Source organism: Papaver somniferum, chromosome 1 (assembly GCF_003573695.1).
Source record: "Papaver somniferum cultivar HN1 chromosome 1, ASM357369v1, whole genome shotgun sequence".
NCBI lineage: Eukaryota > Viridiplantae > Streptophyta > Magnoliopsida > Ranunculales > Papaveraceae > Papaver > Papaver somniferum.
In genome coordinates, this window is record NC_039358.1 from 130227801 (window position 1) to 130244518 (window position 16718).

General features: G+C 35.7%; 1 protein-coding gene across 3 annotated transcripts; it reads left to right on the forward strand.

The window, feature by feature from the left end:
- Window positions 1–348: 348 nt before the first annotated feature.
- LOC113300503 (alpha,alpha-trehalose-phosphate synthase [UDP-forming] 1-like) lies at window positions 349–12965 on the forward strand. 3 transcript variants are annotated; one of them, XR_003335819.1, is made up of 19 exons: window positions 349–501; window positions 2845–2911; window positions 3054–3466; window positions 3587–3684; window positions 3809–4197; window positions 4980–5094; window positions 5726–5827; window positions 6883–7033; window positions 7147–7235; window positions 7922–7970; window positions 8843–8943; window positions 9326–9513; window positions 10235–10352; window positions 10921–11100; window positions 11181–11303; window positions 11452–11517; window positions 11641–11771; window positions 11865–11963; window positions 12252–12612. XR_003335819.1 is itself a non-coding variant. In XM_026549707.1 (19 exons), the coding sequence occupies exons 3-19, from the start codon at window positions 3079–3081 to the stop codon at window positions 12654–12656; spliced, it is 2814 nt and encodes a 937-aa protein (XP_026405492.1). In that variant the 5' UTR covers window positions 349–501; window positions 2845–2911; window positions 3054–3078; the 3' UTR covers window positions 12657–12965. The 3 variants fall into 3 exon arrangements, 2 of the variants coding, with proteins under 2 accessions (XP_026405492.1, XP_026405500.1); XM_026549707.1 differs by having other exon boundaries at window positions 11430–11517; window positions 12252–12965; XM_026549715.1 differs by having other exon boundaries at window positions 350–501; window positions 2845–2927; window positions 11430–11517; window positions 12252–12656.
- Window positions 12966–16718: the final 3753 nt, after the last annotated feature.

The window sequence follows — 16718 nt, forward strand, 5'->3', positions numbered from 1 at the left end:
CATCGTTTAATATGAACTTAAAATTCGTGATGCCTTTGCGGACATAAGAAACCCATGAAATTGATGCATTTCCTATTCTATAAGCATGGCCCTCATTGATTAGGAATTATTGATGGCATTTATTCTTGAAAAGTTGTTCTATTTTTCAACGGATCAAAACCATAGGAACTTGTCCAATTCTATCTCTTTTTATTGTTTTTTCTTTTAATTGTAATTCTTTTCAAAAAGATGTAAAGGAACATATTCTTTCCAAATGATTGGTCAGGAAAGCTAAAGACTAACAGCAACACCTGTGGGAAAATAAAATGCCAGCGTCCCTCTCTTTAATGTTCCTTTTCAATTCCTTCCTTGTCAACACTTCACCACTCTCACTCTCTAGATGTGCAAGTCTTATTAATAGGCCTCCATTTCTGCAAGAGAAGAAGACATTAGTGAGCTAATGATGGAAGTATTTTCTTTGGCAGAGAAATACTGAAGAATCAAGACATAACAGATTAACAGGTATGTACACATGCAACACATCATGAACATTTTTTTTCTTCTCTACATTCATTATATTTTCTTCCAAAAAATGATATTTATGACGTAAAATAAAAGAGGGAGATCCCCTGATACTTCTATTTTCACACTATCTCACATTTCAGACGTTTTTCTTTTTAATTAAAAACCAAACGATAATGTACTCGAAGCTAAGAATTTGGGTTATATTCGTCTTATAAAACTCTACATACCCACAAAAAATGAGCACATTATGAAATATCAAACCTCATAATCTACCAATCTTAATTTAAACGGTTGATTTTCGAAGTAGTAGATGGTGGAGTTATACGTTTTAGAACGTGCTCATTTTTCGTGGACATGTGGAGCTTTGCAAGGCGAACATGTCTCCATCGTATTACCTTCAAAAAAATATGTTCAAAGCACCCCAACAAACAATTCTATTCTTTTCATTATTAATTACACTAGGTTGCAGAAGATTTTATTGGTTTATCGTTTGGCTCTATATCAAACGAGAGACCTTAATTTATCTGCTATCTGTATTTTATCTTTTGTTTTGTTTTCCTTCTGATTATCTTTCAATGAATAGAGAGACATGATATTCGTTTCTCCACTTAAAATGAGCTATCTCTTTTGGAGCATGAGTATCCAAAGAAATGAAACCTTCATCCACTAGCTAGCTAGGATAGCACCAGGCACAGGCAGCATTGGATAATTTTCGCATTCCCATCACGGACCACGGTGTCAGGCAGTCGTACTCTCTCCAAGACCGTACGACTGCCAAACTGCATGCGATAGTAGGAGCAATAATCCATATTTCCACTTGATGCCTCTTGCTGCCAAACGAATCTTACTCAATTATTAGACTTTCCTTTTATGTTTATGGCCCCTACGAAGTCCAGCAGTTATGCTATTTTGCAAAAATTAATAAAGACATCGCAAAAAACACTGAAATATGGAAAACGACCTTGAAAGGTTGGCCCATAAGGATGTAGTGAATCTATTTCACTGTCAACTAGTACATGAGTATTGGAGATGGAGGTGTTTGTCTCTGCCAAACAGAAAAACATGAACCGGAAGTGTTAATCATAAATAATTCTACCACCTAATGTTCCAAAATTCTTCTTTAGCAATTGACTATCTAATACTAGGAGCATTTACCATCTTATAAACGATTCTTTTGTGGATGGGGGGTGAGGGTGTAAACTACGTGGTCACATCCATGTCTCTACGTTAAGATTCATATCTAACTAGTTATTTTTTCAGAATTATAGCATTTTTTTTGTTCAGCGCTAATGACAAATCTAACTAGTTGGATACAAACCCTTCTTACACAAAACCCACTATACCCCTATTGCCAAGAAAACCAGTTTTCTTTCTTTCTAAGGCAGCTAAATTCTTTTATCAATAGACTGTAGCAAATCTTTTTAAATGAGATATGTTTTTAGATTCAGAGCTGCAGATGCCACGGCACATACTAGAATATCCTACTTTGGTGAAAGACCATCCTTTGAAGAATGTCAAAACGGTCCCAAATTGCTTTTCACCGTCTGAAAAGCACGAATTAGGACTGCTTTCCTCTTGTGCCGCATGTGTCGCCGGGGACAATATGTCTGCCAAGGACGCCAAATATCCACAATTGCGTAACTAACCAAAACAAATGGGTCCGCAATTCCAAATAAACATTTTGCCCTAGTAGGCTAATACAAACAAACGGATGACGTCGGTGTCCTTCTTTTGCTTTCACGAGGTGATGGTGTAGCGGTGGTGCGAAAGTGCAGTCAGAAATCTCAACCACCAGTTGCGCACCAGTTGTGGCTGTGTCAGAGAGGCTTATTTAAAATGGACCCCACTATTAGCACTAGTTTATCTACTTAAAAGAAGCCTAAAAAAACATGTACCACAATTTAATATCATAGTACCTGTTACATAGTTAAAGAAAGAAAAAAATGATTATTTGTAGGGCCTTCTAAAATCCATTTTCTTTCTTCTTCGATGTTTTCATCATCCAGTTTTGATTTTGTCATGCATGGACAGACACAAGCAACAAAAATGTTTTCATGTGGTTTAAGCCTTCCACGATCACTCCTCCAACTTCCTCTTTCTTCTTAAAAAAATCATCTCTCTGTTTCTCTCTCACTGTCATTCATTCAATTCAGTTTCCTCAATGGATGTTCTTGATCAATGATGATGATTATCATTATGATTATGTTGATTATGATGATGATATCAACAATAATATCAACTCCCGTGGAATCAGGAGATCTTTTCTCTATAAATACTGACCGTATCTCCCGATAATATCGCTTCTTGACAGCTTTGCAATATTTGTTTGTTACACTACAGGGTTCGCAAACCTGTGACTCAATTTTGGAATTACGAACTTCGTATTACTTCTTCCTGACGGAATTAGGTGAGTCCATTTGCATGTACGTTTCGTATCAAAATTCAATTTCTTGATCCAATTGTCCAATCACATTATCTCTGTGCCCTAGACTTTACTGCACTATTCGTTTTTTTAATCTTGAATTTTGATTGATGATAAAAATTTGCAGGTAATTTTTTTTTGTTTTTGAAAGTATGCCGGGGAATAAGTACAATGGGTATCCATCAATACCTCCAACAAGATTGGAAAGATTATTGAGAGAAAGAGAGTTAAGAAAATTCAATAGGACATTTCAACCTCATGATGATAGTAATGAAGGTAATAATAGGGATTCTGAGTTCTTGGATAATGATTTGGGTTTGAGAGATGGTAATAGTTGGGATACACCTTATGAAGAAGAGTTCTTGGAACCAGCTTCAGCAACAAGAGCACTTAATGAAGGATATGAAAGAAAAGATGGTAGACCTACTAAACAAAGGCTTTTAGTCGTTGCAAATAGGTTGCCGGTATCTGCTGTTCGGAGAGGGGAGGATTCTTGGTCGTTAGAGATAAGCGCTGGTGGTCTTGTCAGTGCTCTTCTAGGTATGTGATTTCGAGTAATTTTTTAGAGCACTTTTTGGTTCAGAATTAGTAAACTGTACAAATTCTTATTTATGCACATTGAATTGTAGCTCATGAGTGCTACACAATACCTTCTTGCAGGTGTGAAGGAATTCGAAGCAAAGTGGATCGGATGGGCAGGGGTAAATGTTCCAGATGAAATTGGGCAGAGGGCCCTTACTAAAGCTCTGGCTGAAAAGGTTTGATCCCGGCCTAATTTGTAGTATACGGCTAATTCTGTTTGTCTTGTAAAGGCTAAATGTTCGATTTGTCATTGCTTGAATAGTCTGAGTACCTCATCGGAGATTGTTTCTTCTTCTGTAGAGATGCATTCCGGTGTTCCTTGACGAAGAAATAGTACATCAGTACTATAATGGATATTGCAACAACATCCTGTGGCCTCTTTTCCACTACCTCGGACTTCCACAAGAAGATCGTCTTGCAACAACTCGTAGTTTCCAGTCACAATTCGATGCATACAAGAAAGCAAATCAGATGTTTGCTGATGTTGTAAATCAGCATTATGAAGAGGGGGATGTGGTCTGGTGCCATGATTACCATCTTATGTTCCTTCCTAAATGTTTGAAGGAGTATAACAGCACAATGAAAGTTGGATGGTTTCTTCACACACCCTTTCCATCATCAGAAATCCATAGGACGTTACCCTCGCGATCAGAGCTATTGAGATCTGTCCTTGCTGCAGACTTAGTCGGGTAAGCATATTCATGTTCGTTAACAAGCCTTAACTGAACTTGGTTAAAAAGGAGAATTTTTGTTATTAAATACACTGCATGACTCATACTGAAATACATCCTGATGTGCCATTATGTTAACCATTTTCTATGATGTACTTGGTATTCTACCAGTGCCTTCGATTGTATGAGTAATCCTATGTATATACCATAACTGTGTGGAAAGTTTGTTACTAATTTGTCGACTGTGATCATCTTGGTTAATAGTTTAGTGTGCCTCTACTTTCGATCCTTCATTGTTATGGATGCGTTTGACATTGTTTCACCTTGTTCTTCATCAACTCAAACAGGGATCATTTTGGCTCTAATTATTGCCTGTGGAAGTAAAATTTTATGAACTTATCTGAACTAGTAGAGTATGACGAAATAAAAAAATAAAGGGATATAAATGTAAAGAAAACTGGCGTACTGTTAGAACATCTCAACAACTAAAACCGGTCATATACTTTTTTTTTTTTTTTGAATTATGGTTAAGCTGTTTATAACACTGACACATATTAATAGGTTTAAACTGCGATATCATTTGATACACCGATTCTGTTGTAATAAGGTCTATCCAGATTCAATTTTAATTCAATTATGACTAGGTCTATACCAGGCTGCCAGAATCCATTTTTGTGCTTTATATGGACTTAAATTGGTCTATGTTTTTTCTTAGTATTTATATCTCCAGACTAAACTTGGGGTCTGTGAAGCACTGAATCTTATTCATTATTCAATTAATTAGAGATTCTGCTTTCCAGTTTCCACACATACGATTACGCGAGGCACTTTGTCAGTGCTTGCACTCGTATTCTTGGGCTAGAGGGCACACCTGAAGGTGTTGAAGATCAAGGAAAGCTGACCAGGGTGGCTGCGGTATGTCTAAGCTATTTATTTGATTCCTCTGGTCCTTGTTTTATTATTTGAGTATCTTCGTGTAAAATTGTTGCAATTCTGAAAAAGAGCTGGATAGATTTTCACAGATTTTATGCTTTGAGTTTATATAGGGGATACAAACTGTGAATGACAGACAATATAATTTTGGAGAAGGATTAGGAAATGTAGGCTAACAGTTAATGAATAAACAATGTTTAATGTGGCTCATAAATCTTGAATTGACCCCTTCGGTAGAAAGCTGACTACTTACTTATACATAGGAACAGTTTTCCAAGCTTTACCAGGATGAGAAAGCAGAATCACCAAATATGCTGAGTGAGTTAGAGTTCCTTGTATGAAGGAGAGCTCCCCTCTCTTCTTTTATCACATAATTACAAGTTCAGATAATACTAGTTTAAGATATAGTTATAAGCTTAACATGATTTGAATACTATGACTGCTTAATCTGGAACAGAAACTCCTGACAAATTAGTTTAATTCCGAATTACATAACAAATACTCTAATTTTAGAGTTGTCTTATTTGTGAGCATCAATTTAATGTGGATATCAGATGTCATTCTCATGATGCTTCTTTTTTCTCTTTGTTCTTCATTGGGATGGGTACTTCAGTTTCCAATTGGTATAGATTCTGATCGGTTCATTCGAGCACTTGAACTTCCAAAAGTCCAAGATCATATTAGAGAACTGAAAGAAAGATTTGCTGGTAGAAAGGTATGCCTTCTTAACATTATTAAAGAATGTCTTCCATTTCTTAATGAATATGCTTAATATGCAATCATATAACTATGAACAAGTGACCGTAAGGTGACTGTAAGTACATAAAAACTTGCATTATCTCCGCCTCAACTAGGGTACATGAATTGTATTTTGCACAAACTTTCACACAAGGGAGCTAGCAAGAGGGGCACCTTTTTTATGAACATCAGGCAACTGGTCTGCTGATATAATCATGGCATGCAAAGGGATGACAGATGGATATCCGATAAAGTGCTTCATATGAACAAACTGAACTTGTGTGTTCACTAATATGTGAGAGCCTTATTGTCATTCTGATAGATAGCTTAGTTAGGGATCTAAGCACGATCTTCTTCTGAATTATTTTAGTAAAACTACATTCTATAATATTCACAGTCAAATTTTTTACTTGTAACTGTCCCTGTTACAAAACAAAGCCCTTCCAAAATATCAACAACAGTGATGGCTTATGCAGTGTCAGGACAGAGGTAAAAAATACATCAACGTTATAGTAGTTGCTTGAATCCACATCACGTTATAGTAGTTTCCTTTTTAACCGATAAATTTTCTTAGATCAACTATTTAAGTATGTGTATGCGGGACTAAAACTTAGATATCTATTTTGGCTACGCCATTGAGCGTAATTGTTTGCCAGATTGGTGAAGGAAAGAAGATAATTAGGCAGTAGTAGTAGAAAAGTGATGATCAGTTCCTAATTAAATTCTCACAAGGCCATAGTAATAATAGAAACCGTGGGCTGAAGTGGAGAAGCCACCATGAAATTGTGGTTGTTTTCATTTGAGACACTTGGATGCATGTAGTTGGTCCGGCACAGGTGCAGGAAGAAAGGTGTGAGTGGAAAGACCAGTATAAAAGCTGAAATGAGGTTCATAAAGTTAGTTTCGTACACCAAGTCACCTATATACAAACCAATAAAGTTTTTAACAGTACACAGGTGATCTGTAATTTATGCTGTCTTTCGTTCGTAATTATTTGTTCGTTATGGCCTCATTGCAATTTTCTCTTGACAGGTAATGTTAGGTGTAGATCGCCTTGATATGATCAAAGGAATCCCCCAAAAGATATTGGCGTTTGAGAAGTTCCTCGAGGAAAATCCAAGTTGGCATGATAAAGTAGTATTGCTGCAAATTGCAGTGCCCACAAGAACAGATGTTCCTGAGTGTAATCACACTTAATACTTCTTATAATTCACATGTCTTTCTTATGTATTAGGTCCTAATTTCTTTCCCGTATGAAATTCTAATATATAATAGTTTTCCGCATTTGACTCACAGATCAGAAGCTTACTAGCCAGGTTCATGAAATTGTTGGACGCATTAATGGACGATTTGGAACTTTGACTGCTGTTCCAATACACCACCTGGTCTCTTTTCATCTTTGCAAAATTAACTATTTTCTTGTTTAATTTTCGTACTTTATTTTGAACAGGAGAATCCGTAATTACATCAGTTTCTTGAGCTCATCATACACATGTTTTTATAGTATAGATACATGGCATTTCTGTTCTCCACCGATTTTCAATTCTTAGTTCATGCCACTTTTAGGATGCCCAAAAGCAGCTTCTTTGTTGAAGTATATCCAATGCAAGGATACAAATAGGGAAAGTATCAAGTACTGTGAAGAATTTCAGGCTGAGAGGAATACACATAGTGGGAACAACTTGTTGTCGAGTTGATAAGTAATTAGGAGCCTGGAACTCAATAGCTAATAGGTTCATGTTGTTTTACAGGCTACAGGTGTAGTCACTAGCACCGCACAGGTGTTGTCATAAAGTAAGTAATTTTGGTAGTTATGTAAAATATAGCTCATACCATGTGGAAAATTGCCACGGTATGCCCAAATTTTAAATCTTTGAAATATGCTGACTTCTTTGAACATATCTTGCGAATATGTGCTTTTTTGTTTCATCATGCCCTACGAACGCGTTCGTAAATAAGATATGCTGTTCTTTTTTTTACTTTGTTGTGTTTCTATTTTTGATTTGTTTAGCTTGTCGACACTTTGGATAGGAAAATGTTTGTAAACAACGTTTTGTTGCTTTATTCGCAGGATCGATCCCTGGATTTTCATGCGTTGTGTGCCCTATATGCAGTCACTGGTATATTGGTATTTTTTAATTTTATTGATTTTCATTATTGTGATCCAATGATATAGTTACTTGTCTTCAGGGTCCAATTTTCCGCATATTTGTATCTAAGTTTTTGACTTTTAGGTTATATATCTTGTAAAAGATGAAAATAAAATTAGTGAATGTTAGGCCATTAGTTCATATGTTGCGAAACCTAATATGTTACCGAACCTACTGCGAACCTAAGTTATATGGCAACTAAACCAAGTAAACATGAAATTTTTTTTGGAGGCATCCTGAATCGTTATGCTTCAAATTTTATCGACTTCCTGTTCACTCTTCAAAAATGCTCGGATTAACCGAGTCTTAAGCCTTTCATTTCGACAAAATCTTGAGCAGATTGTCTGTTGTTATTGCAATAAGGGTGGACGTGGAACAAAAACATCTCTCCATTGGGAGTTTTAGATATAAAATTGTGGGTGTGGTTGCTAACTGCAGTCTTTTCTGATGATTGTACAATGTTACTGACACCATCCACTGGAAAAGGTGTGCTAGCTGCAGTCTCTAGCTTTCACTCCGTAGCACAGCTGCTAGCTTTCTTGGTGATCTGTACATGTAGGTCGGGTGGAAATTACCTGGCCACCCTTCCCTTGAACTATGCAGTACCAAAGATGGCTAGTAACAGCATCTGCATGATCATGACCATCAGTGGCATTTTTCTTTGTAGAGTTTCACACTTTCTTGGTTCTTATTTATAGGATTGATTGCTTGGGAATTAGAACCTTTGTTTCAGTTGGTTTCCAAAATTCCACAAATTAATTGGGAATGCACTTATTGTTTATAACGATCCCTCCCTAGTTTACAATTTATGTCTCAGTTCTTAATCATTTTTTCATGATCAGATGTGGCTCTTGTGACGTCTTTGAGGGATGGAATGAACCTAGTCAGTTACGAGTTTGTTGCGTGCCAAGATTCAAAGAAAGGAGTTCTCATCCTCAGTGAGGTAATTTATCAATCCAGATTAGTGTATGATTGCTCCCAATATGCACTCACTAGGTTAAGACTGCTGGAAGCATCTATTACATGGGAAAGTAACTGTTAAGACTGGCAGGCGAGTCTATTAGTCGGAAAATGAAATGTTTGAAATATGTTGGGAACTTCAGAATCAACCAAATGAAATGTTTGAAATATGTTGGGAACTTCAGAATCAACCAAGGCAATTGGTGAAAAAATATAGGTAGCTGAAATTAGGGAAAGGCTTGGGTAGAGGGATGTGTTTTTCATGCTAAAATTTGTTTTAAAAAGTGTAATATTACACAGCTTTTTAATTGTTTGTGGTAATCATAAAATCCCCAGCTCTCATTTTTTGTTTGATCCATTTCTAGTTTGCCGGAGCAGCACAATCACTTGGTGCAGGTGCTATACTCGTTAACCCATGGAACATCACAGAAGTTGCATCCTCCATTGGTTATGCTTTGAATATGCCTGCTGATGAAAGAGAAAAAAGGCACCGGCATAACTTCATGCATGTGACCACTCACACTGCTCAAGATTGGGCAGAAACCTTCGTCAGGTACCCAAAATTACTTCTCCATAACTGTTGTCACTACAACTCATGTTTAGAGAAATATGTTGCCTGCATATCAATTATTTAACCTTAAACCTGCATGAAGTTAATTCAGCAGTAGGGTGCCTAAATAACTTGCATCTCTTAACTTTTCATTGAACTGTGTGAACTTTTTTTGAAGACGTTGATTCAAGTGATTAACCATTCCCAGTTATTAATCACAATGCAGTAGTAGAAACAAATTAGAACAGATCAACTAACAGGCATTTGCATTAAGGGCAAGGGGACCCCTAAAGACTACCCATATATTCTGCTGAAATATATTATCATTTGAAGATGTAATATTCTGGGTGAATTATAGTTTTCCCTTGCATCAAACTGGGACCCTACATTAACGGGTTCTTCGGCATGATGAAACGTAATTACTATACTTTTGGACATTGGATGTCTTAGTGTTGGTTGTCAAAATTCCATTAGCATCGATTAAGATCTTCGTGAAAGAGAGATTTTTGATCAAATCACTGAGTTCAGTTGCAATGTGGAAACTCTGATGTTCATAAACATTAGTCAATGGGACTGGGAGTTATCCATACTTCCATGTCTTGGCTAATCTCGCGTAGTTAATATATGTGTAATTACTTCATTTAGTTCTTTACCCTCGCTTTCAACTGTATAATGTTAATTTGAGTTTTTCTTTTGTTCCATGTCACGTCTGTGCTGTACATAGTGAACTGAATGATACCATTGTGGAAGCTCAACTAAGGATGAGACAAGTTCCACCAATTCTTCCAATCAAAGCTGCAGTCGAACGCTACCTGCAATCTAGGAATCGATTGCTCATACTGGTATTCTCCTTTTAATGTTCTGTAATGAAAATCCAGTTTGTGATAGTATCACCTAGAAACAAAATTCCCAAGCACAGCACAGATAAGTACATCATGGTAACTGCATCTTAGATTGGTCGGTTACTGTACCTAAATGAATGAATCTTCCACAACTTGTTTGTCAAACTGTTCTAGTCTTTAGCGCATGGTATCTTCCACAACTTGTTCGTCTAGTATGACTTTCATCTTCTGTGAACTCCTTCACATCTTTATCTCTTTTTTGTTTGGCATAGGTCTGTAAGTATAAATAAGGAAACTTCAATATCTCATTTAAAATGCATCTTTTTTCATGAAACATTGAAACATGATATTGTTGTTTTAATAGAGTAAGTTTAGGGAAAAAACAATGATAGTTGACAACTCAAGAATTCTAAATACGATATCTTCCAGAAGTCATTCCTGCCATCAGTGATGGCCTATCACACACGTCTGTGCTTTCAATATAGACTCCGTAACTGCATGTTGTTCCTTGAAACTTCTGTGTCCATCAGAAACCAAAATCTTTAGCTTGGGTTTCATTGTTATATAGGGTTTCAATTCGACGTTGACTGAACCGGTGGACACTCCTGGGAGAAGAGGAGGTGATCAAATAAAAGAAATGGAGCTTAAATTGCACCCAGATTTGAAAGAACCACTGAGAAATCTTTGCAGTGATCCAAGAACAACAATTGTTGTCGTCAGTGGAAGTGACAGAAGTGTTCTAGATGAAGTAAAGTTCGTGTACTTTAGCTTTCCTTTTCATTGTCTATATACAGAATTCAGTCTCCAAATAAATGAGTAAATCCACAGAATTTCGGAGATTACGATATGTGGTTAGCAGCAGAAAATGGGATGTTTTTGCGACCTACAAATGGGGATTGGATGACAACAATGCCAGAACATCTCAATATGGATTGGGTTGACAGTGTCAAGGTGCTCACATATACATAGATTTTTCTTATGATTCGTATATTATCAATATATCCATTGCAGTTTGAATATATCCATTTATGGGCCGTCCCAGACTGCTGAGTTTACGTCTTTTTAACGAATTTCCAGCATGTTTTCGAGTATTTCACAGAAAGAACACCACGATCTCATTTTGAACTTCGTGAGACTTCACTCGTTTGGAATTACAAATACGCAGGTATTGGTTTTCTTTCCTCAAATTCGAATGTTCAAATCCCATTAGCTTTGTTGACTTTCTTTATCTAATTCCTTTCCTAATGAAATGTCAATCCTTTCCTTCGCATCTCATTTCAAAATAAAGATGTTGAATTTGGGAGGCTCCAAGCAAGGGATATGTTACAACATCTATGGACTGGCCCAATTTCTAATGCTGCTGTTGATGTTGTCCAAGGCAGCCGTTCAGTTGAGGTCCGATCTGTTGGTGTCACAAAGGTTTGTAAAGCTCCAGTATTTTAACAATTTTTTTTAGTGTGAAAGAATGCGTTTTTTCCATATTTGGTACTTTTGATCATGCCTTGTTACCAGGGGGCAGCTGTTGACCGTATCTTAGGAGAGATTGTTCATAACAAATGCATGGTCACGCCAATTGATTATGTCCTGTGTGTTGGGCATTTTCTAGGAAAGGTATGTTTGCTCTTTAAGTTCAATATTACGACAGCAAATATTCATATTTGTACTGTCTCTACCTATTAGCAGGTAAAATATAAAGCTCACCTGTTTTGGATTTTTTTTTTTGGTTATTGTAATGAGTGATTAGAAAATCACTGCTTCATAAATTATATTTCCTTGTAGCAATATGCCAATACATGATGTTGAATAAACAAATAGTTGGAAATATACATTACTATTCGACTATTCGAAACAGTCTCTTCCTATCAAAAGCCATTTTCTAAGGATACATTACTTTCCCAGGATGAAGACATATACACATTTTTCGAGCCAGAACTTCCATCTGAATCCGCAGCTACTTCAAGGAGCAAGGTTGTCGATCCAGTGAAGACATCTCTAGTAGATCAGAAACGGACTACTCCAAAGATAATGCCTCATAAAAATGGGTCGAAAACTTCTCAGAATAGCAGAACACATAAGTCCTCCTCTGTGAGCCTTGAGAAAAGAAACACTCATCAAAACAGCTCCAGTGCATTGCGCGCAGCACCAGAGACTATCACCTGGAATGAGGGTTCATCAGTTCTTGACCTCAAGGGCGAGAATTATTTCTCTTGTGCCGTTGGTCGGAAAAGATCCAATGCACGATACCTACTTAGCTCAGCAGACGATGTTGTCACATTTTTACAGGATTTAGCTTCAGCATCTTGAAGTAAAATGAATAACTTTGTGCATAAATTTCTTGGGTGAAACCTGACTAACCAAGAGCTGGATTCTGGAGACAAGATGGGCATAACTCCGTGCTGTCAACTGATCACTAGAAGTGATGATAATAATGTCTCCTCTTTCAGGGTTTTACCTGTTGTTTATTCTCTCCATGGTTCAAATTTTATTTGGTAGATCACTGTAGAATTTTTATGTTTGCAAGTCTTGAAGACCTAATTGAATATTGTAACCCATAACTTGATTTAAGCTTTAATGTCCATATTACATAAGAGGGTTTTGTACCTGTATTGTCACTAGGCAATATCTGAATACATTTTATCTGGAACTCTGAATCGAGGAACGACACTACACGGACATGACATTTCAGTACTAACAGGGGGTTGGTCAATTGAGTTTTATAGGGAATTTTGGAGACACTCTAAATCTCTTGTTAGTCGATAGGGAGTCTTTATAAATCTTTGAGAGTTTTTGTTGTTGGACAGTGACTTTCTGAAAGTCTTTAGAATTCTCTGTTATTGGATAGTGACTTTTTGAAAGTCTTTAGAATTCTCTGTTATTGGATTTGGACTCCAAAACGATGATTTAAGGTTATAGGAGATTTTTAAGTGAAAATATACCATAAAAGACTTAAACAAACACGGGGTTAGTCAATTCGAATTTTTAGAGATACCGAGAGAATTTTTTTAGTGAGAGATTTGGGGAGACTCTCTGTAAGTCTATTGATTTTGGGGGACTTTCTGAGTGATTTTTAGGAAATCTATATATAGGAATTTTACCTTATATACATCAAATAAGAAGAAAAGATAAATTCAAAAATCATTTTATAAAGTCTCTCCAAATATCATCTATTTTGGAGAGACTTTGTTTAAGCCTTTTATGGTATATTTTCACTTAAAAGTCTCTAAAAATTTCCTATAACCTTAAATCATTGATTTGGAAGTCCAAATCCAATAACAGAGAATTCTAAAGACTTTCAGAAAGTCAATATCCAATAACAGAGAATTCTAAAGACTTTCAGAAAGTCACTGTCCAATAACAAAAACTCTCAAAGATTTACAAAGACTCCCTATCGACTAACAAGAGATTTGGAATGTCTCCAAAATTCTCTATAAAGCTCAATTGACTAACCCCTCTCTCCAAAATAGATGATATTTGGAGAGACTTTATAAAATGATTTTTGAATTTATCTTTTCTTATTATTTGATGTATATAATGTAAAATTCATATATATTTTTATCTCAATGACTCACTGAGATTTCCTAAAAATCACTCAGAAAGTCCCCCAAAATCAATAGACTTATAAAGAGTCTCCCCAAATCTCTTACTAAAAAAATTCTCTCGGCATCTCTAAAAATTCCAATTGACTAACCCCATATAAGTACTCACTAAATCCTGTTTCACTTACACATTTTTTAACTAGGGTTAAAGTCATCCAATGTGGAGGTATTGTTTCCACCTTTTGGTTGTGGGTCATTTACTACATGACAAATCTCTAGAATACAAAACAAAGCTTGGCTAAGTTAGGCTAGATAAAGAGCGGCCGAGATTTGTCTAGAAGGGATAAATCCACGGCCGTGGTTTTTTCAACTAACCATTATAAATACTTTATTAATTAGTGTCCTATTAATTGCTCATGATGAATGATTAATTAATTTTTCATGATGAATGTTCATTTAATGAATCTAATAAATACATATTTTTATTAATAAATAAGTGTATTAAAACTATATATATTAATCGGTAAAGAATTTGGTGCTGGCGAGTTTCGAACTCAGGTAACTGGTATCATCACCCGATAACTTTACCACTGTACTACCGTGACCTCGGTTAAAAATTATGTTAATAATTCTTAATGGTGGTAGTGAAAGAAGTTGTGGGTGGTGGAAACAGTGACGGGTATTCGTAAGTGGTGGAGGTGGTAACATTACTGGTGCTGGAAAAAAATGGTAGGCGTGGCTGGTTTTTACGTACAGTGGTGCATGTTAGTGAATAGTAGTGGGAAATAATAGTTTTGTGTCTTTACAAAATGGGCAACATTTTATTGTGATAGATGTTGTTGGTTGTTTTTAGCACAACTGGTAAGGACAAAACACACATATTTTGAGGAAGATACTAAATCATCTAAGACAATACGATCATGACCGCTGGATCACCCAAATGGGATCCTAGCTATCTATAGTACCCGATCGAATAAATCACGGTTTTTAGTATTAAAATAAAATTGATTACATTTTTAGAATAGAAAACAAAGCTTGGCTAAGTTGGCTAGATAAAGAGCGGCCGAGATTTGTCTAGGAGGGATAAATCTACGACCGTTGTTTTTTCAACTAACTTATAAATACTTTATTAATTAGTGTCATAATGATTGCTCATGATGAATGATTAATTAATTTTTCATGATAAATATTTATTTAATGAATCTAATAAATACATATTTTTATTAATAAATAAGTTTATTAAAAACTATATATATATATATATATATATATATTGATCGGTAAAGAATTTGGTGCTGGCGAGTTTCGAACTTAGGTAACTGGTATCATCACCCAATAACTTTGTCACTGTACTACAGTGGCCCCGGTTAAAAATTATACTATTAATTTTTAATGGTGGTAGTGAAACAAGCAGTGGGTGGCGGAAACAGTGGGGGGTATTTGTGAGTGGTGAGAGTGGTAAAATTACTGGTGGTGGAAAAAATAGTGGGCGTGGATGGTTTTTACGTACGGTGGTGGATGTTTGTGAATGGTAGTGAATAATAACAGTTTTGTGTCTTTACAAAATGGGCAACATTTTATTGTGATAGATGTAGTTGTCTGTTTTTAGCACAACTGGTAAGGAGAAAACAAAAATATTTTGAGGAGGATACTAAATCATATAATACAATATGATCATGACCGCTGGATCATCCAAATGGGATCCCAGCTATTTATAGTACCTGATCGAATAAATCACGGTTTTTAGTATTAAAATAAAATTGATTACATTTCCAGAATACAAAACAAAGTTTGGACAAGTTAAGCTAGATAAAGAACGAACAAATTTATACTTGCTACCGCTAATGGTCACGTTTAATTAGAATTTAATAATAAATGTTCAATTGATATTTCATAATAAATGCTTCTTTAATTAATCAAATGAATATATTTTTGTTGATAGTAATAAATTTATTTGATATTAACCATATCAATAAGCATTACTGGTTGTGATGGTGGGCAGTGGTGGGCATTGGTGAAACTGGTGGAGTGGTGGAAAAAGTAGTGGTAGTAGGGGTGAGAAAAGGGGTCCTAAGATAGGTAAATTAAGCACTAATGGTTGGTGGTGGTGGTGGATAGACGGTGGGGATAATGGCGGTGGGTATTGGTGAGACTGTTGGAGTGGTGACGATAATTTGGTGGTGGAAGAAGTAATGGTAGTAGGGTGAGAAAAGGTGTCCTAAGATAGGTAAATTATTTAGTCATCCTCGGTTAATTTTTCTTTGCTTTGTTTTAATTTGATTTTAGTTTTCAAATTACTTTTTTTTTATCATTTTTTAAAATTAAAACAATTTTTAAAGGCCAGATTTTTCCAAAAAAGAAGATGTTGTGATTTTAAGATTTGCCGGGTAGGGGCAGGAAGAAAACTAAAACATATAAAAAAATTGACCAAACACAAGGCTACACGCGAATTAATTGTAATTGGTTCAGTTTCTCACATCTCTCTTTATTCCCCTTTCTTGTCATGGTTTCTGTTTCTGTCATTATTTCTCCCCTACTTCATGGGATTATGCAAGGCTACACGTGAATTAATTGTAATCGATTCAGTTTCTCACATCTCTCTTTATTCCCCTTTTTTGTCATGATTTATGCTTTTGTCATTTCTCCTCAACTTCGTGTAATTATGCATGCTTGAGAAATAGTTCATGATAATAGGCAAAGAGACAAGAAAAGAAATGGATCAAGAATTTTATAAATTTTAGGAAAATGAATAAACAAAAATCCATGTGAATTGAGAACCTAACAATTTATATCAAAGAGAAAAATTCAATTTTAATGCTAACAGATTTTG